Here is a 26758-nt window from a genome sequence, read left to right on the forward strand (position 1 = left end):
TAACCAAAATATATAACTCTTGTACGCGATTAGTGCCATTTACTCAGTTTACCGCAACTGTACCGTTTCTGCGCTAAATTCGACCAAAACCCTGTCCAACCGAAGTGTCCGAATTAAGTGGACTCGACTGTAAATAAGAATATATTGCCACGATCTTAAGAAATATTGCGACATCCAAGTACCAAGTTGTTATGTTCGTAAATGCACGAACATAACACAAGTGATAACTCATATCTTTGAAATGAATACATCTTGCACTCTCTGAAGATTCTGAGTTTTCCGTAAATATGAAATTATTACAGTTACTAATATTTCTTCGAAACTATCTCATCATGAAGCTCTGATGATCTGCGATAGGTTCATAACCCTTGTTGTCGTTGAAATTATATCAGCACTTGAGACTTGACTGCTTTTCGTCGTTGCAGGCCTGCACGCGTCAACTTATATTGAAATGTAGTGAGACACGAATAAAATCTGCGCCCCCGGATACAAACACTCGCAACTGCGTTCAAGACACACGGACAAAATTCTCAAGGAATGCGATTTATTAAAACTGCAATCCTGGCCTTTTAGTGAATATTGGTTCGATGAGGTGCATTTTAACCGCATTGTCCGTCAACGATTGCGTTAGCAATGACTTTGAGGCCCTCGACTGTTTCTTCCGCAGTAGGCCGGATTTGACTGGAATACAATATACATACACGTTAAGTCAGTCCTGGCTACTTCTTAGCAGATAAGGCTAACGATGCACTTCTATATAGCTTTTCCTATAACTTGTTGTACCGACTGTAATGGATATGTTTTCATAATACTTCGACAGCTACTTAACAGTTTCCGGAGAAAACATTATTTTTGTCTACTTTGAGTTTCGTAAATCAGGAAGTAATTTTAATCACTGCAATGAGTGAAAATATCGTAAATGTGTACGAAATATCCCATCTATCCACGTAACTGAATAAATATTAATGCTATAAGCCCTCCTTTTTCAGTGTCAGCAGTCCTTTTGCAGAAGTTGCATGGACGAAGCATGCAATTTAGGAATTAGACACTGCCAATTTACTGGCGACAGTATGGAACCCTTCGAGTATGAAGCTGCTTTTGATACTACTTACTTGAGAAATTTTCAGTCCTTATTTTTTATACTTCCACTAAAAGTGGTTCCCAAATGTCACTACTTCTAATTGTAATGGAATAAAAAAACTCAGTGTTACTACTTCTGTAGGCTACTTGACTACCAACGCTGACTGTTTTAACTACATCTGTTTTATAGCGACATCGAACGTATTATTACTTACCGGTCAGGGAGCGTGAATCCATACAAGCCTTTGTCTCTCAGCTCAGCGGCGAAGGAGCATTTCACATTTTGTTTGTCGTAAAAGTAATCAGCTGTACTTCCGCTGGCAACGTCTGTCAAAGAAAATAAACTGCGCATTTTAAGGCACAGTATATGATTTCTGTAGTGGATCCATTTGGAATTCTTGTGGTCAAATTTCAAATTCGAAGCTTATCTAGATGACCCTGTTCGTCGGCAAAAGATGACTTTGAAAGACCTTGTATCGAAAAACATTACATGGATCTGAATATGGTGTAATCCAACATACAATATAAAGCTAGGGAATCCGTGAGCACCGTTGGTGGCAAATATCCAGCTTGATCAAAAAAATGTATCCGTTCACATAAGATTCCTTGGTAGGTTTTACCAAATTTCGATTCGAGTGCGCACAAAGGGAAATGTGTGTGGTTTCTCCCCAATATCGCCAACCTAACGTGGCTACAGCCTCGAACAAGTAGAATTATTGTCTAGATCAGTGGCTCCCAACGTGCGCGATATCGCCCCCCAGGGGGCGATTTCGCGGTCTAGGGGGGCGAAAATGACGAAGGGGGCGACAGGGGGCGAAAATGGACAAAGGGGGCGACGGGGGGCGAAAATAGCGGGGCGATGACGCGTCAAAACGGCTGACCTTTTTTTTCAGTCAACCCACGGAAATTAGACAAATTAGACATCGAGCTGAAAATTTGACCTTTTTTTTAGTCAAGATCGATTAGGTATGGTTGCGTTAGTTTCTTTTCATTTTGTAACACGTAAATTTCTCATTTGTTCCACCATGGAACCTTGACGATTTAGTTAGGTGTATCCGTCAACAATGAAAATTTCCTGAATGAATTTAGGTTACTGATTTAATTTTGCGTCTGAAAATATCATCAGTGATATGTGGGACGCAATGCAAATCAGATTAACGGTTTTGCGTTTCGGAATGAACGTTTTCCCACGTAAATACTCTCCGGAAGATGTAGGTTTCCGATACACCGAGTTAACAAAATTGCAACCTCGTTTTTTTAAGAACGACTTTCAAGAAGGGTGACGATTTATTTCGCTATTTTTCCAACGGGAATCTTGTGAAGACGAGTGAAGAAAAGTTACCTTTTTTATGAAAGCTACATCAGCCTCTGACTGTTTCTGGGAGATGACAAACGAGTCATCACACAAATCGACGGTACATAAATAATGTTTTGATTTCATCTACAGTGTAAAGTTTGCTCTCATGTAATACTACAAATACGTTTGGTAAATTACTTCCGAGGGGAGATCCCACGGCGACGCCGTCGAGTGGCCTGAGCGTAATTTAACTAAAGCTACATTCAATTGATGAAGTAGCGATAGGAACAGTTCAATGAAAACGTTTTGTGATAAGGGCAACGACATTATTGAAGGTGAGTTCAAACCACGGCTTGGGCAGGTATTCATGTTTCGGAAGTTTTCGTGGTCTCATCCTCACTGACCCCGGTGCTTAATCAGTGCAGTTAAAGGCCATACGGTTAGAGCGAGCCGCGCAACGAGATCGGCCGCAAAAAGGAACAGACAAAGGCGCATAGAGAGCGCTATGACGAGAAAAGTGAGCAAATTGTGAGCAAAAGTCTATGAGTATTACAATATTTAAACAAGTGGCAAAAATGACTTGAATATGCGTTAAGAGCCAAATAGTGTGTTTGTAACAAACAGCAACCCATCGGAAGAAAGTAGATGTTTATCCATGAAAGAGCCGCGTCTACCTGTTTTCTCCTACATTCAGAGGCAACCCGCGGGGTGTGCAATGATTGTTTACAGCAGGCGAGTCGATGCTGCTGATGAGAGTACTCAGTAAATGAGCACAGTCATGTCCCAACTAAATCACGTGCACGAATAAAATATCGAATTTGCAAGATAATGATCGATTGGGATGAAGGGTTCGTAGGTTGAGGAAAGAACTATATAACTTACATATAACACCGGAAATAGAGCCAGCTTCGTACGATTTCCCGTGTACTGCGCCAATGGCCGCAACGCTGTCGGTAGCAATTTTGTCCTGTGACATAAATAGCCATTAAGTTAAAATTGACATGGGAATATTTGATAGTGATTTACCAATGAGGCAGCGTCCGCACAGGAGTCATATGTGTAGCCATATGGGTACATCCACATTTGACTGTAAGCGTGTATATCAATGTACGCCTTCACGTTGCCAAGACTGGCGACAAAGTCCCTCTGTGCCTGAGTCTCAACCTGACAATAAACAAGTATCATTTCAGGTCTCAAATCCAAAGGTATAGCGCAGTAGGCACCAAAGCGCATAATATATTCCTTTTACACATAACTACATACAAGAGCAATGCTAACACATTTCAAGTTACCTCGGAAAATACACTTGGTCCGTAATACGTATCGGTGCACGCATTGCCGCTAGCTCCCTCGCCTGTAAGTATGAGTTATTAGAAACCTGATGCATAATATTGTCACCCACGTTACATTTATTATCGATGTAGTGACTGGGAAAATGTTACATCGACTCATTAGGCAAATAAATAGTTAATAGTAAGGCAAGTAATGTGTAGACTTTTCAATCGAATCGAATCCTTGTTGTATTTGCATCGGCAGTATTCTTTGATGCCTACCGGGATAAGGTGCAAGGCAAAATATTGCATGCTCGCCTGATGCATTGCGTTGGAATAACATATATAACATGTATTCAAGTTATGCATAAGGGACGATCAGTGATTGGCTGTTGCTGCATCTTGTCGACATCATTTGTATGTGCTGCGCGATTGTCGCCACGGGACATCTTAGATTAGGCTCTACGAGGGCATTCCTGGCCTAGATCCTTATTGCAAGCAATATTGAGAAGCCAGCCTCATACAACCAGCCGCGCAGGTGTTGTCTCACGAAAAGCCCGGAACTAAAGTGGGACGTGCTACAGCTCGACAGATTTGGAATCATTGAAACATCGGCGCCTTGCAAATGACCACAGTAGTCAAATCACTATCATTACCGATATGGCAGTTTTCCTGGGAGGGGAAATCCACGTCATATTGATTGCTATAAAGAAATTGTCATCAGAGATAGGACTATGATTTTTTCATATCGCCTCAGTGTTTTCTCGCTTTAATTATGATAGTAGCGGCTAGTATTGTGAGAAAATTTTGACACAACCCTCGTCCGTCTCCGATCCTATTTCTTTAAAATAACATCCGGTTTTTTTCTCTACGGTGGCCGTATAAAAGAAAAGTATGAATCCGGATCCGACCAAAAAATAAAGAATACAACGAATATCCGCGCTTGAGTGGATAGATACCGTCCCTGCATTATTGTAGGAGGGCTTTGAAATCATGCTTTGACTGGTTCCATATTTTCCTAGATCGCATTACTCCAATGAGTAATGACGTTTCTTTTATCTTAAGAAATGAACCGAAATTATTCAGAAATAAGCTAATGATAGCACACGACTAATTAAAATTCTAGTTGAAGCCATTGGTAGCTCATTGTCGTATCCGTGACCCAAGAGATAAGGGAAGCTACCCTGTGTAAGAAGCCTCTGTGTTTCTACATGAAAGTTTAATTATATATTCCTACTAATGTGATATGCACAGTCTTACCACTCCAATTTGCATCGAAATTGCGGTTAGGATCTACTCCCGTGCAGACTTTTGTGATTGGTTTCCTTGTTTTCCTCCACATTCTATCCTGTACAAAACGATGAGCAAATTATTTTCATTTGCTTTTCAATTGTATTCTACGCTGTTAGCGAAAATAGTGTGTAGGTGTCTATTCACGCCCGAAGGTAGGTATACGATGGTACACGAAACAGAACCCAAATCAGAATGATGTCGCAGTAATAAATCTACACGTCCGCAATTTCCCGGTCATGTCCGGAATTTCACTGTTAATACTGCGTCCGGGAGGAATTTCTAAAATATGCCTCAATGTCCGGAATTTGAAGGCTTGAAGTAAGCTTATAATTTTTTCCTAAATCAAAATGAACAATACTATTTTTGGGCAGATTTATGCTACACGAAATTTTTCTTCGCGCTGCGCGCGATCTAGTGTCACTTAAATTGGTTTTAATATGGGGACTACCACCCTCGCAAAAACTGCGATCAAAAATAAATAACAACAACTCTCATTTACAGAAATTAGTCTAATTGTAATCGCAATTACATGATAACGGTATATTCATTGAGTCGGTATAGGCCGTTTGGATGCTTCATTCGAGGAAGATGTTGAACGTAATCAGCTTCCAAAGTAGGCCGTGAGTTAGTCTGGGCAAATGTTCCGTCTTTTGATTAGTAATCAGAGTTGTCAAATTTTGAGCTGGATCGCGGAACATTTTCAAGTTGGAAAAGAAGTCGCGACCATAAAAGGTTGGAAACCACCGAATGTGTGGTATTTATGTAGCTCAGTGGTGTAGTGCGCACTGGCATTAGGCTGATAAATAAACTTATCGGTGTGACATGAACATGACTTAACGATGTACAATTATTCTCCTTGCATTTTCGAAGTCATCATCCTCCACCAGCTCTACCGCTAACTTTGATCATGTGGACGGGGAGAGGGCCAAATTATATAGTAATTTATGGAAGAACTAATATTATTGACATAATTCATTCACATCATTTAACGACCAGATATTTGGGCGGGAGGGGGCTGAAAAAATGTGACTCCGACCCTGGTTATAACTTTCAACACACAACCACATACTCCCGAATCGGATCGTGATCACCTCTTTGCTGGTGTGACATCATATTGATCGACAATGTGCTCATTTCTCATTTTAAAATCCGCTAGTGGGCGCTAAAGAGCATTTGAAATTTGCCTTACAAAAATATGGTCACCCTAGCCTATGGGCATACCTTCATACGTTCTTATGTGTATGAATAATTTGGATTATAATGTTGTACTCGATTTATGTCGGGTTATAAGTCAATCTAAGGTAGGTTCTGGCTTTTTGAGCCATTCACAGCCGTATATCAGGGGCGGTACACAAGTGGATATACACATTCTGATTTGATTAGAGTGTGGTATCAAACTCACAGTTGTCCACGTGTATACGTATCCATCAGGATTCGCAGATGGAATGATGTAAAACGTCAATTGGTTGCGGAGATTCACAATCGCTGAATCCGTTGACTCGGCAAGCTGAAGGCGCAAAGAGTGTCAAAGATTTACCATGAGCATTCAATGTTGTATTTCGATGGATATTCGTACCCATTTCGCAGTGAGCATGCATGTAGCTGGGCTGACCCATTCTCGCGAGTGAATACCGCAGTTGATGACGAATGATTGATCACCGGTACCTATCTGGAATAAACGAATATTTTACCGTTAGTATCTCAAAGTTTAGTTGTGCAGATAAGTACAATCTGTCAAGGGGGTTTTGCTATAATTTATTGGTCGTTTGCGCATTGCGACTTTGTTAGGTAAAAAGCATAATAGCACGGAATGTAGCTAGAAAATCTTGTTTATAGTTAATGCCATAATGTTGCTTTCTTATCATAAGTGCATTCCAGAGGTTTATATCGACAGAATTACTGACATATAAACATTATAAATTTTAAATTTTAATGCGAGCTTGAGGAGACTAATTTCAAATGTCGGTGCAAGACTAAATGCCGTTTAGGGTATACCCTGCTTCATGCTCGCGGAGCGTATAAAAGAATAACAATACGATCAGAAATATTTCTACAACGAACGTATTGTGCAGAAAATTGTCACGAAACCACGAAACCTGTAGTCTTATAAGAAAATCCCGTCCATTATTCCCATAAAATATGTATCGATAATTATGATTCCTAATACGGTGTATGGGGTGCAGCTTCAGCCTAGATTCTCACCTTAAGTGCCCCGATGGAACGGCCTTCGTACGAGGTTCCAATCACCAGTTGTGAGGCAACAGCAGAATTGGTAGTCGCAAAAACGTCAATCCACTGGTTGATCTAATATAATTAAAACATTACGTTTTAATAATAGCGTATGCATTTCCGAAATCAAAAGGAAAGAATTATGTAAAATATTCATACGTGTTGGAACTGCTCTAACTGCTCCAACGGGTATATTTGAATTATACGGGGATACAAAGTAAGAGGTGCCAAACTGAGTAATGCTGTCAATTTTTTTTTCAAGTAACTGATCTATATGTCAGTGGCAATAAATGTTATTTTATAATCGAGGAATACCGTTTTGATAGCTTCTCCCATCGCTTGAACTTCATTTTGTAGATATAACATACAGCTTTCAAAACAGGTAAAGTATTTCATTTTTGAGAAAGAGTGATCTATCCGCTGCATTGCAACTAATCGCAATGAAATAATCATAGCAAGGAAGTGCTGAATTAAATTGATTACGTTCAATGAGTACCGTGAGGAGGTGTTCAGAGTAGTTAGCTGGGGTAATGTATTTGAAGTGAAAGTATTTACCACTGTGCTTGGCCACTCAATTTCACGTGGGCGCTGCAATTACCAAGTTGTGACGAAACTACTTTAAATTTAAGAAGAAAACAGAAGGTACGAGAAACAGTTAAGTGAGTTGCTTCTCAAGGTAGATGGGATAGACGGCTAGCAAATCCTACTTCTGGTAGTCTGGCTGTTGAAAATCGCAAGATCCATCTTTGTGATTAACGCAAAATTACTAATGTTAATGACCCTTCAACTAAGTACAATCTTCGATGATGTTTTCGGGAATTACTCATAATGATATTCCACGCTGCTCGTAAGACGATATTTCAGATATAACTGATTCGCACTTTTCCCAAAACTACGTTTTTATTCTTGAAATCCAAAAGCAAAAAGTATTTGGATTTGAATAATAAACTGCACAAGCTGAAGTGAGAATATCATGAAAGCTAAACCACTTGTGTAAAAAGTAAAACTATAGTACAGACAAGCCGTGTGTGGAGAGCTACAGAAACGTAGAAATTCTCAGTTAACAGAAATGAGCGGAATTTGAAATTTTTATGACCTAACGCAATCCAAATCCGAAAGTACAGATCATAATCTTAGTCCTAATCCCGAAATTCTGTATATTTCAATCCTAATGCTAATCCGATATGAAGTAGAATTCCTCTTAGGAAGCCTACATCAGGGGTGTCAAACTCAACTTGGGTCGCGGGCCAGATTCAAAAGATTTGATCGCTCGCGGGCCTGAGTGTCAAATGATTCTAATATGTTATCTACAAATTCACTCCTTTATTTTTATTGGAATGCTTTGTTATCAACGCTATTGAAAATACTATTATATTTTACATCACGGATAATGTGGGCTCTATTCGAACAACACCGTTATTGACAAACAATGGAATTGGCAAAAATACGACGATTGGTCGATTGAATACAGTCATACACCATATACTCCCCTTGTATTATTCATGATGGTTCGCTGGCCCTATACGTATTCGTGGTGAAGCATACAACAGATTGTAAATGCGGATTGCGAGCGTTGGAATTTTGTTCATTAATTTTCTATCATCAATTCACCATTCGAGTGTTTCTATGGAGACCGGCGCTGGGGCCCTTTGAGCAAGGTAAACAGCAGTGTGACCGAATATATTTGAATTATATTCGTCGTGTAGCTCCAAGTCTTTTACAACGGTTTCGGATTCTCGTTTCTGCCTCCAGAAAACATCCAACTAAAACTGTGCACTTTTTTCCTTCTCAGAATGTGGTGTGAATATCACCGACTTTTTGCTGATGGTTACTTGAGTTAGAATTCAACACTGCCGACATATAATTACAGTGTAGCCTCTATGAACAATTGGACATGTTCGACATTTGCTGTCATGAGGTACTATTTGATATTTACATCAATATATTTATTACAAAAATCTCAACCTCTGTTATAAATGTGCTGGATTATACAATTATTTTGCAATTTTCTCAGAATGACCCCGAGGAAATGAATGAAATGAAATGCCCTGGCGGGCCGGATGCGGCCCACGGGCCGTATGTTTGACACCCCTGGCCTACATCTTATGCCTATAATTTTGCAAAAAGATATAAAGCGCATAATGAATGCCAAAGTACATGAAGAAACTTTGGTTAGACGAAAGATTTTGTCACCATTCGTTTCAGGACATTAATCTCACCGAAAACTCGTGATTCTAATCCTAATCAAAATCCATCAAAAAAGCAGAAATCCTAATCCAATCCTAATCCGTCAAAATTTCACAAATCCGGGTTTTCCATATCCTAATGCTAATCCATGCGCCTCACCGTCAGTTAGTGACCATCTCGGGAACTGTGGACTTTTTGGATCATTCGAAGTGTTGAGATGATTCGAGTGAGACTAGATTCACCTTTTCGTGTGACTTGACTCGACTCGAGTCACCTTGCTAAAATGACTTTACTTGACTTGACTCGGCGTATCAGAAATCTGGATTTACTCGTGACTCGGTGCAAAACTCACGAGTCAATTTCAAGTCGTCAAGCAATCGATGTCGATAAAAATCACTGTATCTCCCATGTGTTAGGATTATTCGCGAAAAGCTGGCGTAAACCGTGAGAGCGACCAATCATTCAGTGATCGTGCGTTTCACTGGGTCTCCATTGTTCTCTCACAAATAAATTGACCGCAAACGAAGTGATCGAAGCTTACAGCCTACGTTGTCGTAAGCTAATAGTAAAGTAATAAAATAGCAAAAATTCTACTTCTGTTCTCTGTTCTTACCTGAACCAAACCTCTTGTTTTGTTGAAATTGAATTCGAATATAATTTATATAGTCCTCGACCATTGGCGTAGGCTCGAATTGTATCACATATCAATTTGTAAATGGTTAATGTATTGCATCTTATCAATTCGTTTCTCTATTCTCTATTATCTATTTTGCCGGTAACTGTAAACAGAGCCTATGCAATTACTTACGTAGTATAACAGTTTTACGTATATATGAGCGATACAGCGACATCTTGCGTGTATATTGGACTCTATTTTCGTTCATAGGCTCGGAATCAATGGTTCCATACTATTACCGAGAATGCTATCACCGAGATGGACATTACCGAGAATGCTATTACCGAGAATGGACATTACCGAGAACGGACATTACCGAGAATGGACATTACCGAGAGCGGACATTACCGAGAATGGACATTACCGAGAATGGCCAATGCCAAGAATCTGGCTAAATGTCACGGACGTTGTCGAGAAATTTTTACCTGAGAATCGATACCAAATGTGGCAACGCCGTGATGCACACACATATGCATACCATGCCTGCATTGCATATATTGCATTCTCGGTAATGTCCATTCTCGGTGGTGTCCATTCTCGGTAATGTCCATTCTCGGTATTGTCCATTCTCGCTAATGTCCATTCTCGGTATTGTCTTTCTCGGTAATAGCATTCTCGGTAATAGCATTCTCGGTATTGACCGGACACCGGAATCAATAACCACTCAATCTGTGTTTCCGGCATCCAGCATAATGCCATGACGTAATCATGCCTCATACTTTGAAAAGGCCACTCGACTTGAATTGTGACTTGACTCTTGACTTCACTTGACTCAAGTCACCTTCGAAAATCGATTGACTTGACTTGACTCGAGTCAAAATGTGCAATGACTCGTGACTCGAAGGTAGTGACTTGATCCCAACACTGATCATGATCATTCGTGCATCTACGACGTCGTCATGAGTAGAGCACTCAGGTATTCGATTTTGCATAATATTAATTACAATCACAAGACTGTATGTGTCAATTTGTGTGAACAAGAGTAGGACGCATGAACGCGAGTAAAAAGTGTGAGAATGAAATTTTTTCTTAGCTAAGGACGTCACATGTTTAAGAAAGTTACAATTATTCATTATAGGGGCAGCGCGAATAACGCAACTATGCTATAATTAGGGCCACTGCAATATTTGCGTGATACTAACTTCATCAAGGGTGTGATATTGATCATAGAAAGCCTCGTCGGTTGCTATGTTCCACTGTTGACCGGGCGTGAATTGCGCCCGCGCGGCAATTTCCACGTCTTCAATGAATGTTTCGTATTTGATCCTGAAATATATATCAGTGTCAGTCGATCAACATGACGCGTGCAAATTACAGTGATATCGCCCGATCAACCGACCCTAATTAGGTATTGTCCACGTCAGTGGCCGTATTGTCAAGGTCGCTCACGCATATTGTGTGGTGTAATTTAGGGTTGCCATGTTTTTGTGACACAAATTCCGGACGATCTTTAGCGGCCACTAGCGGATTTCAAAATGGGGTATGAGCACATTGTCGATCAATATGCGCCACACCAGCGAAACTTTATCTATCGACTAGAAGTGGTCACGATTCGGTACAGGAGTATGTGGTTGTATTTTTCAGCCCCATCCCGCCCAAATAAACACTGATCTTGTGCCTAACGTAGGGTTATCGATGCAACTTATTAGGGCTTACTATATATGCATCTGGTCGTTAAATGGTTTGAATGAATTATGTCAATAACATTTGGTTCTTCCATATATTACCATAATACAATTTTGACCTCTCGCTGCTCACACGATAAGAGTTAGCGGTAGAGGTGGTGGAGGATGATGACTTCGAAAATGCAAGGAGCGTAAAGCACATCGTTCATGCCACACCGATAAGATTATTTATCAGCCTAATGCAGGTGCGCACTGCACCACCGAGATATAAACACATTTGACCCAATTCCAACCCGTAGAAGCTGAGTTATTTGAGTTTTTTTATATTAATTCTTGGATTATCCACCGATCAAGGATAATCCCCGAATTATCTAATGAAAACTCAAATAACTCAGCTTCTACGGGTTGAAATCCTCGATTATTGGTCGGAGTGAATTCAAATTTGGTGTGCGTCGTTTTTTATGGCAACCTAACGATTCAATCCCATAGCCGGGAAGTTTAAGGATTTTTTTTAACAGCCCTATTGTACAGACAGTGTCTTGAGCTGATGGTCACTGTATTCATCTACGCCACCGAAGTAGCAGTAGCCTCAAATTTCAAGTGAAAACAACAAATTCCAAGTACCTAAGTTACGCCTATTCTACACTTTTATAAAATAAGAAAGGCTTTGAAGTACAAGCATACGCAGTCTTAAACACTAACCACCTGTGTAATCCGAGAAAGTACGGGAAAAATTTAAAAATATTGAGGTACTTCTCAACTGAGCAATGACCACCTCTGGTCAACAGGGGATGAAAATCATAACTACTGATCAAGTTCATATTGCGTCTATCAAGTCTGTGGCAAGTACCCCGAAACAATGTTTCACTTAGAGCCTGTTGCAGATGAAGTGTCTGTCTTATCACTTTGTCTTGAAGACGTGTCGCGGTGGGACTATTTGAAGTTACGCCCTTCCCGTACATAATCGGCGGGTCAATTCAGAAGATTCAATTAATGGGAATGCCGGCCTCAACAAATTCGTTGCCACTTCTTTCGAGGTTGATTGATAAATTGCGATGATTACCACTATTTTGAACATTATATCGCATTATAGCTGATCTACCGTAGGATGAGTTTTCTTGCTATCTCGAACTAAAAGCTAGTATGGTTGGAGTCATAAAGAACGTGAACACCAACCACTAACAAGTTTTCGTAATTAATTCCGGAATAATGCTGTAAAACGCCACGATATTGTCGCAATCGCTTACACTGCAAAGGCTGCATTTCGAGAAATCAAGTACCCACTTGAAGAAATTCAGAGTCTCTTCAACCAAGGATCGGAATGTCGGTCTGACCATGAAATCAACGAAGTCACCCTCGTAGCGAAGGTCGGACCAGAAATCAAGCTGCAAAATTGTTTTAAAAGTAATTATGAAAAGCGGTTTGATACTTGCAAGGATTGCTCACGTCGTATTTCTCTTTCAAAGTCTTTATCGTTTCGAACTGTTTCAGGGTTGGGTAGGCGCGAAAGACGCGGTACCTGAAATTGGAAGTAAGACTTTTATATAATTAATCCGGCTTTACTAATTTAAAATAAGTAATATTGATTTTACGGTTCGACTTTTCAAATTCAACATCTGATTTCATAAATTAATACAATATCACAGTGTTATATGTGGGATGTATTAGCGCTGTCATATATTTCTCGATAAAAATTTCGAATATTCCATTTTGCGGCTGAACTTCACGATGGCAGGGGGAAGCGAGTGCCGCATTTGGTGAAACACTGCTGTCACGACACCATAAGTTGCTGGTTCTAGTCTCGGCTTTGCTGTGTTTCTATGTGTCGGAGGTTTATCTGGGCCCGGAGTAAGAGAGAGCCGAAATCTAGAAAGATGGCAGCTAAATATCACGTTGAAAGAGCAAAAGACATCTGACATTACTGAAATTCATGTACTGGGCGCAACTGACCTTAGGCGAGAAGAGTCAATGTTGTATGAATAAAACAAACAAACAATCACGATTCCAGATATCGAGCGTGGTTAATTTTATCAAATAAAGATTTACTCGGAAACTGATTTTATGCGACGAAAAAAGAAACTCATTAAAAAGCACAATATTCCAGCAAGAAATATCTGTTGAATCAGTTAATACATTTCAATGAGCAGAATTGGCAAGGGAAACTGCATAATGTTGCGCGGACAGTATACAGGCTTTATGACTCACCCGGAGTAGTCGACCTTAGCGACTGCCAAACCAAGCAGCGCCAACGCAATCACCGTTTTCATCAACATTCCGTAAGTTTCACGAGACGTATAATGTGCGATTTTAATGTACCGCCGCTGTCTTATATGCTCTTAAGATGCCATACCGATCCTGTCAATAGCGTTCACCTAATCACTATGTCTATATCTTTCACGTGTCGTTTTCCCGTACGTCGGTGGATCCGTCATGAGTACTGACATTGCCCAAAATAATATTGTGTTGTATAGATTAGAAGCAAGTCGATAAACTGAGAAACTAAAATAAAACAACATCCTTAACTAATATGGATAAGGTAGCTCAAGTAATGTTGCACAATCCCCGAAAAAACATGAAGGTGAATTCGTATGACGCATAAGTTGCGCAACTCCCCCATGCTACGTGAAAGCATCAGCCAGGACTTGCTGAAATATTCAGTTTGTTAAATTTCTGATACATGAGATCAGGGTTGTAACTAGGGCTGGGCAAAATCGAGTAATTGAGTGATTCGATTCTGAATCAGGCATTTTGCTTCGAGTCGAGTCGAGTATTCGAGTATCACTCATTATGATGTCATAACAGAATGCAATATGTCAAAGTTCAAATATGTACCTTTTATGCCTTCACAAGAATATAATGTCTGTTATCCATCATCATCAGGTACTTTGGTAATTTTTCGACCATACCGATTTCATTGGGCTTTGTGACAATGTTGTGGGATGAATAATGTTTCGGAAATGTGTTATTTCCAGCAACGTTAGTAGCTTTGTTTTATATGTTTTGCATGCTGCGACACGACTAATCAAGGTTTCAAGGCTTCTACAGTGGAAAATACTATCGAAACCATAATCCACGTTGATAAATTAACGTTCAGTGACGAGGAGCGTATAATTTCAGCACTCGAAAAATCGTATTTTACTACTCGACTCGAATCATTAACATTAATACTCGATTCAGATTCGAGTACTCGAATTATTTTGTCCAGCCCTAGTTGTAACCAACTCACAAGGTTGCGAGTCAAAAGTCAATTCGAGCTTCATATTATTAGGATAGAGTTGAGTCAAGTCATTTTCAATTCACCACGAGGTAATTTTGAGTTCAAGTAAAGGAACAACGGGTCAAGTCATAGCGCTAAGACTCGAGTCCAAGTCAATGTTCAACACACATCTGTGAAACCTCTGGGTAATATAAAAGGCCTTGTATTGATAAACATACTCATTTTCCTCATTAATAACATATTTATACAAACAGATAGAATTCAATTTCTGGGAGTATTTTTAAATGATAGGTCGTGGTACAGGAAATTCGAATGCGTAATATACAGTGACACGAGTCATGCGCAATGACTCGAGTACAAGTCGCGTCAATACGAAAATTGACTCGATTCGAATCATCACAACCCTGAATGACACATACTACGAGCTTAGGAGGATATTCCGGGAACGTTGCACGGTCCTGTTAGATCAGTGGTTCCCAACCTTTTTGTCATCATTCTCCACTTCAGATTTATTCCGAGCCTTCATTCCCCACCTGCACCGTAATAGCACTTTGTTAGCCCCGTAAAAGAAACGTTGGTATTGGGCCCCCAGAACCCCCTCAACCCCGCTGAGCCTGTACGCTTTTCTCCTACAACTTATCAGCTACATAGGGTCTACTGTTTGGTACGTCACCCTATTTTGACTAAACGCGCCAGGCGCAAAAATTTTTTATAATTAGTGTTTGAATCGGCCAATATGATCGGTAATTGCATATATTTTGCTATCAATTTTTTATCCCCTCTCTGCTTACGTAATCAGATTTACCGGTACAGCTGAGTGAGGTGTGTTGAAAAAGGTAGGACCACTAAATAAGAATTGAACATCTTCGGGCAGACCCGTTGGCATATTGACTTTGTTATATTATGCTATTCCGTGACCTCCTATATCTGCTATGTCAAAAGATATGGAAATCACCAAAACTAAAAGGCACACACGATTTTAAATTGGTATTGCTTTACTGGCAACTAATTTTTCCCTGCGGGATGGCATTTGTCCTGTGGGGCTCACATCGCCAGGACAGGAACATTCGGCGCCAGCCATTTAGCCAATTAAACATATAGGTATATTGTATTATATCGAAGTTGTGGGTCACGACAAGGGCATTCCTTCTCGGCTAAGGTCTTCTCGCTTCTGATCGTTCTGGCAAACTTCTCGGAGTTGCCCTGTTACATGGCCTATAACTTCATATGCCTTGGTGCGTCGTGGCGCAGTAATAACCGAAGCCGAAGTCTCCATTGCTATAAATTCTACGTATTTTCGTGGGGGAAAGGTACCCAATAATTGGATAATTGGCTATATTAAATCGCGCACCCAGCGCGAAATTTGTTTGAAAAAGTGGCATCAATTTTAAAATGTACTTTAATTTATGTTAATTCACGAAATAAATTTGGGCCCCTTCGAGCTCCCCCCCCCAATTATGGGGTTTGGGGTGCGGCAGTTACGGTCCTGTTCCCCACTACCCAGCACTTTTGTCATCACAGAGCAGCTATTTGCTGGTTTGACTACACAAGACACACAACCACACCAGCACGCAAGTAAGTCGCCTATAACTGCAACATAAAACGTATTGTGAACCGATACCAGTAACGCTGAAAATTTCGCGAAAGCGTTATTTCACGTCAAACTAGTCGTGCTGGATGCGTTTGTGACGCCATGATTGGCCATCCAGAGTTAAAATGAGGTTTTGTGAACAACACGCAATATAATTCTTGTTACATACATTCCAGAACAGTTAACTGGTAACGGTAATTGCGCATGTGTCTCCGTGAATATGTAGACTGTCCTATATATAATTTTGAACAAATGCGTCTATTCCCCACCAGAAACCATTCAATTCCCCACCAGTGGGGAATTCCCCACCGTTTGGGAACCACTGTGTTAGATTGAATTGCCTCTGCGACGTTAGAGTAAATCCATTATAAAGTCTCGTATTCACACGACCTTGAACTTTTTAGGGCAGTGGCTTTTGAACGGGGCTTCCAGATATGCAGGATACAATACACACACTCAGCTCATACGTATGATTTTTGATGACACCCACGAAATTGTAAAAGTCGTCATTGTTGATTGCAAGCAAATATAGGCACCATCGGCAATCGTGCTATGGCTGTCGTGATAATAGGCTAATTACAGTGGCGTACGCAAGGGAGTTATGGGTTGGAAATCGAGGCCCTGTCCTTTCAAAGTTTCAATACTATCTCGTTTTAGTCGATCAAAACACATATTCTACGGTGAGGTTTGCGTTTCCGAACGAAGTTGTTGAATGGAATAGCAGAAATCACGCTGACTTGAAATAAATATTCGTTCAGATGTTTTCGTTTTGTTAAAAAATTGCTTTTGTCCTTTTGACACTATAATGTTAAACAGTTGAGTTTTTGCGCCAGAGCGAATGTTAGTAGATGTTATACTTGGTGTAATCTGACTCCACAAGGTTACGTTTACAATTCGTTGCGTGTTTCTTTGCGTTCGACGACCGGCGTCCCACTCCGTAGGGTTCGTTGGCTGACGTACCACGAAGCCTGTCTACTGCACACGTATTCGAAGATCACACGGACGAATGTTTTGTTTCTGTCTCCACGACTTGTAACTTTATTAAATCAACGTACGACGACGTAATATCTTTCCGATCATAAATATAATTGAATGTATATATACGGTGTATTACATTCGTATATGTATCATAGCCACGAGAGATTACATGCATCAAACATCGTACGATTTATTTCTCTTATCTTTATTCACACGAATCGCAAAGGTCTTATCGGGTTTTCACTTCAGGGAAATAGGTACTGTTTCATAACACTCCTCATTGATCACCATTAAAATGGCGTTAATAATATATTTCGTTAAAAATTCCCCCTTCCTACCAAAAGAACTTGGTGTAAAAAAAAACGAATATATTGTTCAATACCTTATACCTAGGGTAATAACTAATGTAGCCAGTAGTGATGTAATAGGTTTGTAGATACTTGTATATTGTGTAGATTCTTTTTACAACTCAGCAAACATTCGGCTTTCCGAAGGCTTGCGGACTGGCGTAAGGGTTCACTAATTTAGGTGAGGTTAGGTGCGAACCACTGTTTCAGGTGAATGCACCATTCCTAATCAAGCATGGCACATTGCGTTTGGAACTATAATGTTTTAGTCTGTGTAAATATTTCGGACAGTTGGAGGAAACAGAGTGCATATGCAGATACCAAGGTGCTATATGACGTTATATCAATAATTCTTCACTGCCCGTCCACGATGCCTACTGACAATATCGTATGGATTTACCGGGTGACGATAGTTGACTAGTGACAAAATTATGGTAAATATATTATTGTAAGAGCACGTATCTCATTCGTGACACGTGTCGTTAACTTTTCATTGCGCAACACGTGCCATACAGCGTACACTGCTGTGCGTATGATCACCCAGTTTCTCGCGGTATAATTTGCAACAAACAAGCACGGTCTGGTCAATTCCCACCAAATAATCAGATAGCAGTACGAGAATGAGAGAAGCGGGCTATAATTAATTTACCACTTACTGCCGTGAGTTCTTAATAAAGATCAGCTCGTGAATATCTTATATAGTGTACCTGCTTTCATCCGTCTTTCCCAACACGGTTATGGAGCATACGACGGTAGGCTGGTAAAACAAAAACATCCCTGCCATAGCAGTATATTCCAAATAAATAGTCAAAATACATCGCCCCATTTTTACAGTCTACGGTCAATCGAAACTCAAGAATTCGCGTTTTTTAAATTTGGATACGATAATTACGAATAGCTTCTCTACATTCCGACTGATGGCCCGAATCCTGAACTTATCCTAGCTACCCTATAAACTTCATGTTATATTGCTCATTCAAAATTTATAATGTGTTTAGAGAGGAGTCCACTCAGCGCCATATCAACTGTAATATCATGAAAAGATATTACATCACGATGTCAAAAGTCTAAATTGTGACAGGTAGGAGATATGCGGTATACGGTATGTTTTGCTATCAAGTTACGGGATTGGGTAAGGATGAGAATAGTTTGCAAGTAAAGAACAACGGGGATATGCACCAGATTACGACAAATATCGGTTACAACGTACAGGTAGAATTTTATTGTGGGTTAGAACGACGCTAAACGTGACATGACAGACTTCATTAGCTAACAATATTTTTTTTTATCAAATCCAACACCTCCACGTATCAATGCAATAGTGGGACAGATGATAGGTCGTTGACTTCGCTATGTTTCTAGCTCGCGAACTCATGCAACGAACAAACACACTCATGTATTTAAAAACCTAAGTAATGTCCATTATATATATCTTGCAGTGTATTTTCGCCAGATCGGGAGTCTTCGAAAAAGGTACACGCAAGAGTCACAAACCTAAAAAAGTTCTACTACGCATGCTGTTCACCTGATCGAAAGAGATGTGAAAATCGAATCGAAATAGCTTGGCAAAAATTCAAAGAAAAATCATGTATCCCTATCTGCTCTTTACATCTGGGTGACTGATTAAATGTGATATATCAAGCTAAGGACATTACCAAATTAGTCATTTCAGTAGCAGGGTATATAGGCCTACACACGTGTCTATTTCTATTTTTCCGGTTACGATTTTCAGATGCTCCGTGGGAATAGTTTTGCCGAACTTTCAAGTCATACTTCGGCTTGTTGCGTTAATGATCATATTATATTTAAGGCTGGCTACTGACATGAGGATATCCAGCACAAAGAATATGATGAACGTCTGCTTGTCATAAGCGGTTGATTTAGTATTATCATTATATCTACTCAGGACTAAATAACAGTAAAATCATGAATTTTCACACAATTACAAGTAAAAGTAGCAATTACTCATACATGAGAAAAACATTTCAAGATGAGACATAGGAGGTAAGGTCTGAAATGTACAATAGTAAATATTTGTAAAAAGTAGACTAGGTCGTGTTGTGGTATACTTTCAGTAGAAACTCAATGTCTGACTGGGTGGCAGCTTTCGTAATTTCAAAATGACTCTTCTCGACAACTCGAAACTACGGATGACAATAAAAATAGATCAATTTCGAAGAAAATATTATGTTACAATGTTACAGTGGCTATTGCCCTCGATTACTTAGATGATTACACTCCCAAATGGGATTTCCACTTCACAAAAACATAACATAAAACAGTCAGTAGAGTTGTGTAAAAAAACTAATGAGTAGAATTGGAAGCAGGCAAAACCTACTTGACTACTGCGAAAAGGCAAAAGTACTTTTTTAGTGACCATGATCACCTTTTTATGTGATAACCCTATCACTACGATAGCCTGAAGAAATTCCTGGTTTATAGATTTTTTGATATGATCATCTTGCGATGCTGCTCTCTGACCGATCCTAAATGTGAAAGTTCTTCATTCTTACCCGGCATCACAAGTAATCAGAAATGAGCAGGGTCGTAACCAAGTCACAAGTCAATCTTACTTTTGGAGTTTTGACTCGAGTCAAGTCGAGTCATTTTCAATCCACCGCCGAGTCAAGTCCGAGTCCAAGTCAGTATGTAGAGGATTGAGTCCGAGCGTTGTTATTTCAGTCCGAGTTCGTGTCATCGTGTTCACTGTTCATTTTGGAGTTCAATCCGGTTCAACCAACTCTTTGCGACTCTGCTCGAGTGATATAGGATGACTCACGTTCATACCATAGTAATTTTCCTCGGTCTTAAAAAAATTTTGCCCTGTTTTTCAAGCACCAGGACTGGTGGAAGAAATAACAATCATGTAGTAACTTAACTATTCTTCGAAGTTACAATGAAATATCCGTCTTGCCCGTCATAGACTCGAGTTATTTGACTTGATCGATTCATGGACAATGACTTAAGTACAAGTCGAGTAGATACACAAATTGACTAGAGTCAAGTCGAGTCATTCTACGCATTTCAAAAACAATGACTCGAACAGAGTCACAAAAAAATCGTGGGTCGAGTCATTACTGCCGTGCAAATGAGACAATTCTAATTTTCCGAGTACAAATGTCAATAACAATATACGGAGAACCTAGATTAGAAATGGCTCGACAAAGTTCAAAGCTTCAAAATAGAAATAAAACAACCTTCAAATATAATGGGGATTATTTAACTCTCGTGACGCTACGCAATCCGCTGCCCACATAAAGCTGACTTGATATGGCACAAATGTTGGGTAACATCAGAGGTGGTTAAAGTAGTCAAGAAAGCTACTCAAGTAGAAGTAGAAGTAGCGACGGAAAAATCTACTCAAGTGCGAGTAGAAGTACTTGTTGCATAAGCAACCTAAAACTACTTGAAGTAGAAGTAGAATTGACTGACTTTAAATTTACTCAAGTAAGTAAGTAGTTGTGAAAACGATCCTAATTCGTTCACATGGATTGTCAAAAGGTGCGAATTGAGCTATGCGAAAGGTGCCGAGCTTCATTTATACATGATGTATACCAGGAGATATCCAATTTTCGACAACATAACCATTCTTCCACATCACGGGCTCAAAATGATAGTATTGATATGGAAATGCGATACTCATCCTGTGTTTTCTCGAACAGCACGTTTTAGAATATATCATGGCATGGCGCCCCCCCCCCCCATATTGTAAGGCCCATAGTTTAGTAGAAGAGCAATACCGAGAAATTGCATAGGATAGGGAGTAAACACTTTGCGCGATTAGTAAACGTTATATTTATAAAATCTATATATGCCATCTTTGAAACTAACGTGGCTATGACGCTGTCAGCATTGCATGTCCTGGAGTTGAACCAAAAGTAGTATCAGCAAATGTATAGACACATCACTGCTCATAGATTCAAATGTCCACCCTGTTCTAAGAATCGGGACAACCTACTTTCATCCCTATTTTTGAAAATTAGTTATATTCAAGTTACCAATGTGGTACTATCAGGGAAATCACCCTGATATACCACCGCGGTACAAATATCCTCAACGGATATAGACAGATTTCGATTGAGAACTATACACCGGGCAGAATCCCGCCTTTTGTCTATCTGGGCAAGGCCCCCTGTAAAACATACCTCCCAGAAGAAGACGCAACAAACCAAACATGCTACAGGTGTCTTCTTCCTGGGCACGGTTCCAAAGACTGCCCGAACCAAACTGCATGTTTAATATGCAAGGAATACGGACATAAAAAAATAAATTGCCCGAAAAACATAAACGAGGATCCAGAACAACAGACAAATCCAAAAGATACCACAGAAAACAACACAAATAATAATTCAAACGCAAGAAGACTCCTGCAATATGAGCCAGATGCTATATCGATGAGAGAGAGAGATCTCATGTGCTACCACAAACACAACAGACTCAAGTAGGGGAGAGAGACGCCAACCCTTTGACACAATTCTTACGAAATAGCGCCAACAACCAAGAAACATTGAAACAAACGGAAAGCGCAGAACAAAACACTGACGAACAACAAATAGACGAGGAAAAACAAGAAGAAAATGACATGATAGATCTATTCAGGGAAATTGCCGAAATAGGCGATACACCTGAAAAGACCGAATTAGACACGACAATAGTACAAGAAACGGAAAATGAAGAAGATAGTAGTGAAAGTACAAACGACGGGGACTTAGTCCTAGTCACAAGCGAAGACGAGGCTAGATCCCAGGTAGACAACACCAGTCACCCGGCAAGCGGATCGACCTCGATATTAAGAAAAAAATTCGAAAACCGCACCTTCACAGAGGAAGAATTCTTTGGTTCCCGCTCACCGAACAAAAGGAGCAGGGACGAGCAAAGTCCTACCGACAAACCCAAAAGCCAAAGAAGAAAAGCCAAAAAATAATAACCCTGTGTCCTATCCTATCTAATCTCGATGGCGATCAATGCTATATCTCTGAACGCCAATGGAATGCAAACACATTGGCACAAAATGAAAAAACTTATTCAGAAAGGATAAGAACTGGAACATAATATGCGTCCAAGAGACACACAGAATAGACATAAGGAAAATTGAAACATGGGCACAACAAAACGACGTATTATACTTTCCAAACCACATAAACATAGGCCAAAACTGGATTGATCAGGAAGAAAATAAAAAACACTACTACAGAGGTACGGCAATATTCGTCAAAAAGGAATTGGAAACAAAGTACAACATAGATCACCTGATACTGCGACGGGATAGGGCACAGACGCTACGCTTAACTGAAAAGGACACGAACGACATCGCCACCCTATACAATGTATATGGGCCCAGCGATGTTGGAAGATACCAAACTGAATTCTACCAAGACCTGATACGTCACATAGAAAAAAATAACCCGGAGAGTGCGATAATCTGTGGAGATTTTAATATCGTCACAGAAAAGATAGATTCAAAAAACACTGTGAATTTTAATCTGACGCCTGCCGCCAAAATATGGAAAGACTTCGTAGAAGCCTACAAAATACGAGACATATGGCGTTGGCGAAACCCAACTAAAAAACTATAAACCATAATGAAGGCAATACAATCAAGGCGAATTGATCGAATATACTTATCGGAACGTCTCCTCGCAAGAGTAAAGAGAACGACATACAAACTAAACACCATCTCCGATCATAAATTCATGCAGCAAATCCAAATCATAACACCAAATAACATCAAATGGGGACACGGCATCTGGAAAAACGATACCAGACACCTCCAGGATGAGGAGCTGTATACCAAAATCGAGAAAACCCACCAAAGGTGCACTGAACAGAAATGCCTTTTCAACGACGTGTACCAATGGTGGGACTACCTCAAAAAACAAATGAAAAAACAGCTTAAGAGCCATAGCTGGCAAAAGAAAGCTGAAAACGAAAACAAAATAAAAGCGCTTCAAGAAAAAGTAAGTCGCATACAAAATGAACAAAACCCGGACGAGAACCCAACCGACGCCCTAAAAGAACTGAAAAGGCTCGAAGATGAAGCGATACGGCATCAATGCCAACTTCACAAAATAAAAGACATTGAGGAAAATGAAAAACCTACAAGGTACTTTTTTCAAAAACTACAACAGCGAAGAGAAAGTAAAATCTTCAGCTCTGTAGTAAACGAACACGGTGCAGAAATCACCACCAAAGAAGAGATTCTACACACGGTGGAAAGATTCTACACAGATCTGTGGAGCGAATCCAAGAACGCAAACCCAGATTTACAAACTAAATACCTTGATACGGTTAAAGATATCAAGATCACCCCCGACCAGCGGGAAGATCTTAAAACCCCTATTACGGAAGACGAAATCAAGATCATAATACAGAAAATGGACAACGGTAAGACACCTGGACCAGATGGTCTAGCCAAGGAATTTTACGTTGCCTATTACAATCTGATTAAAAGTGACCTCCAAGAAGTTTTAAATAACTCATACCTCTTTGGAGGCATATGCCAAACATGGTCGGACGGAATTACCACCATGGTATATAAAAAAGGTAGCCCCCAGGAATTAAAAAACTGGAGGCCTATCACCTTATTGAATACCGACTATAAAATATTAACTGCAATTCTATCAGCAAGACTAACACCAATACTTCCGAACATTATTAACGGAACGCAGAAATGCGGCATAAAAGGAAGAGATATAACAGACGTGCTGAGAAATACCCACGCTGCAATAAAATACGCACGAGAGAGAGGCAAGGAACTCCTGGTCGTCAACCTCGACCAGGAGAAAGCGTTCGATAAAATCAACCATCAATACCTGCACAAAATCTTGGCAGGATATGACCTGCCCTCCCACTTCACTAAATTAATTGAAAATATTTACAGCGAAGCGAGCAGCAGGATTTTAGTTAATGGAGCACTGACCAATAAAATTAAACTGGGAAGGGGCATAAGACAGGGGTGTCCGCTCAGTATGAGTCTATACGCCATCTGCAGCGACCCCCTGGCTAGGCTTATAGAAAAAAATCCGAACACCGAGGCTTTTAGAATAGGAGGCATCAAAATGAAAATCCAGCAATACGCGGATGACCTGACCTGTTATCTAACGCGTGAAAAGGACATCGATCTCATATTCCAGGAATTTGAAAGATGCGAACGTGCAACGGGCCAAAAACTCAACGCACAAAAAACAGAAATCTTGCACATTAAACCGAAACGGAGCATCCCAACCCAGAAAACAAAATATCAAGAACTTACGAAACCGAGCATTAAAATACTCGGACAACACTTTGGAATAAACCAAATTAACGACACATGGGACATGAGAATTATGAAAATAAAGAGAATACTCCAAGCCTACAGACACAGAAAACTGTCCTGGGTAGGGAAGAAAACTATTCTAAACTCACTCGCCTCAAGCCAAATTATCTATAACGCCAGAGTAATCCCCATGCAAAAAGATCAGCAAAAACGAGTCGAAAAGCTATATTTCAATTTCCTATGGAATCCACAAAAAATGGAATCCATTCGAAGAAAAACGCTTATAGCAGAGAAAGATAAAGGAGGCTACGACATACCTGACGTAGAATCGCGGAATAAAGCATGTGAACTTGAAAAAATCTTAACACTGAAAAAACTTGATAAACCAACGGAACTATGGCACCAACACGCAATATACGAAATTGGAACGAAAATAAAAGGAAATAATGACACACTATACAAAAACAGCGAACCACATAGATACCCCACCCCAAAAAACTGGACCGATAGCATCGACATCTGGAAAAAAATAGATCTCGATGAAAAAGAGTGCCAAGACGTCACTCATAAATCCTTATACAAGGCAATTAAAAGCCTAAAGGAAAACCACCCAGAAATCAGAACCGGAAGGGGGGATAAAATCAATTGGAATAAAATAAATCAAACCAAGTATGGTATCTACAAAACCATTACAAACGAGGAATCGATTACTAACTATAAAACAGCTCACAACGCATATACTTTCGGAAATAAAAAAAGAAGCCGAAATATAACACACTCCAACACAGGAGTAACCTTAGACTTAAAATGCAAATTCTGCAACGCATATGATGACGATGTGATACATATTCTCACATCATGCAATTACACAAGAAAATCCTAACCCAGCTAGAAAACATCGTGGGGAGGAAACTGAATGCAGACAACATCCTATATAACATTGGAAACAGGAAAATAGACTGGACGATTCTGTCCATCTATAAAAAATCAATCATAAACTTCAAAATAGCATTAGACATAGAAAACAGAAAAGTCGCAGATGAAAATATAACGAAAAAGATAATCACCAAAATCCAAAGACGAGTCAGACGAATCGAAGCTAACTCACACACAGGTACGATACTCGGCAAAATAGACAGCTTAACTTAATATACGTAAACAAGACAACAAAATACGAAGAAAGCATAACACCCCCTAAAATCGGGGCCCAAACGAAAGTTTGGTCACCCCAACCAAAATTAAGGGGGAAAAAAAGTAGGAAAAATGTCTTCGGGAGAAGAGGGGAGGGGCCTAAAAAACCTCTGAACCACTCGCGTCCAGCAGGAAGCTTCTGACCCGCAAACGAAAATAAGACGAGAATGATAAGAATACCAATCTCAAACATTGGAGTGTTTGGTTGCACTAAGGTACAAGCAAACCTATTCCCTGATGATGAACAAGCATGGCAATGCGCCATAACCACTGAAATAAAAAATAGAGTGAACTACAAAGAAGAAACCGTTTTATTTAAGTTCGAAAACAGTTCAAACACCTTATTTAAAAAACCCCAAAAACCATAAAAAATAACAAAATGTGTAATCAAATCCCCGAGCGGGAGGCAGCCCTGTAGATGAGAGAGGGCTGCCAAACGCCGGCGGTTACGGAGAGCCGTATAAAAAAAAATGTATAGACACATCACTGCTCATAGATTCAAATGTCCACCCTGTTCTAAG

At 39.9% G+C, this 26758-nt stretch overlaps 1 protein-coding gene across 2 annotated transcripts in view; it reads right to left on the bottom strand.

Moving 5' to 3' along the window:
- Nucleotides 1-527: 527 nt before the first annotated feature.
- The window catches only part of LOC145436185 (carboxypeptidase B-like), a 37598-nt gene continuing 11367 nt past the window's right edge, over nucleotides 528-26758 (bottom strand). The window contains exons 1-13 of one of the 2 annotated variants that reach the window (XM_080313527.1): nucleotides 13864-14020; nucleotides 13105-13177; nucleotides 12943-13043; nucleotides 11176-11299; nucleotides 7144-7245; nucleotides 6518-6610; nucleotides 6344-6448; nucleotides 4909-4996; nucleotides 3670-3731; nucleotides 3404-3541; nucleotides 3260-3344; nucleotides 1296-1407; nucleotides 528-681 (exon numbers count right to left, since the gene is read on the bottom strand). In XM_080313527.1, the coding sequence (XP_080169653.1) occupies nucleotides 600-681; nucleotides 1296-1407; nucleotides 3260-3344; nucleotides 3404-3541; nucleotides 3670-3731; nucleotides 4909-4996; nucleotides 6344-6448; nucleotides 6518-6610; nucleotides 7144-7245; nucleotides 11176-11299; nucleotides 12943-13043; nucleotides 13105-13177; nucleotides 13864-13931 (1233 nt within the window). In that variant the 5' untranslated portion in view covers nucleotides 13932-14020 and the 3' untranslated portion in view covers nucleotides 528-599. Of the gene's footprint in view, nucleotides 682-1295; nucleotides 1408-3259; nucleotides 3345-3403; nucleotides 3542-3669; nucleotides 3732-4908; nucleotides 4997-6343; nucleotides 6449-6517; nucleotides 6611-7143; nucleotides 7246-11175; nucleotides 11300-12942; nucleotides 13044-13104; nucleotides 13178-13863; nucleotides 14021-26758 lie in introns of those variants that run through there. The other variant, XM_080313528.1, reaches the window with a different exon arrangement.

The sequence above is a fragment of the Botryllus schlosseri genome, chromosome 3 (assembly GCF_051294905.1).
Source record: "Botryllus schlosseri isolate E-star chromosome 3, Bs_hap1, whole genome shotgun sequence".
In the NCBI taxonomy this organism is placed as follows: domain Eukaryota; kingdom Metazoa; phylum Chordata; class Ascidiacea; order Stolidobranchia; family Styelidae; genus Botryllus; species Botryllus schlosseri.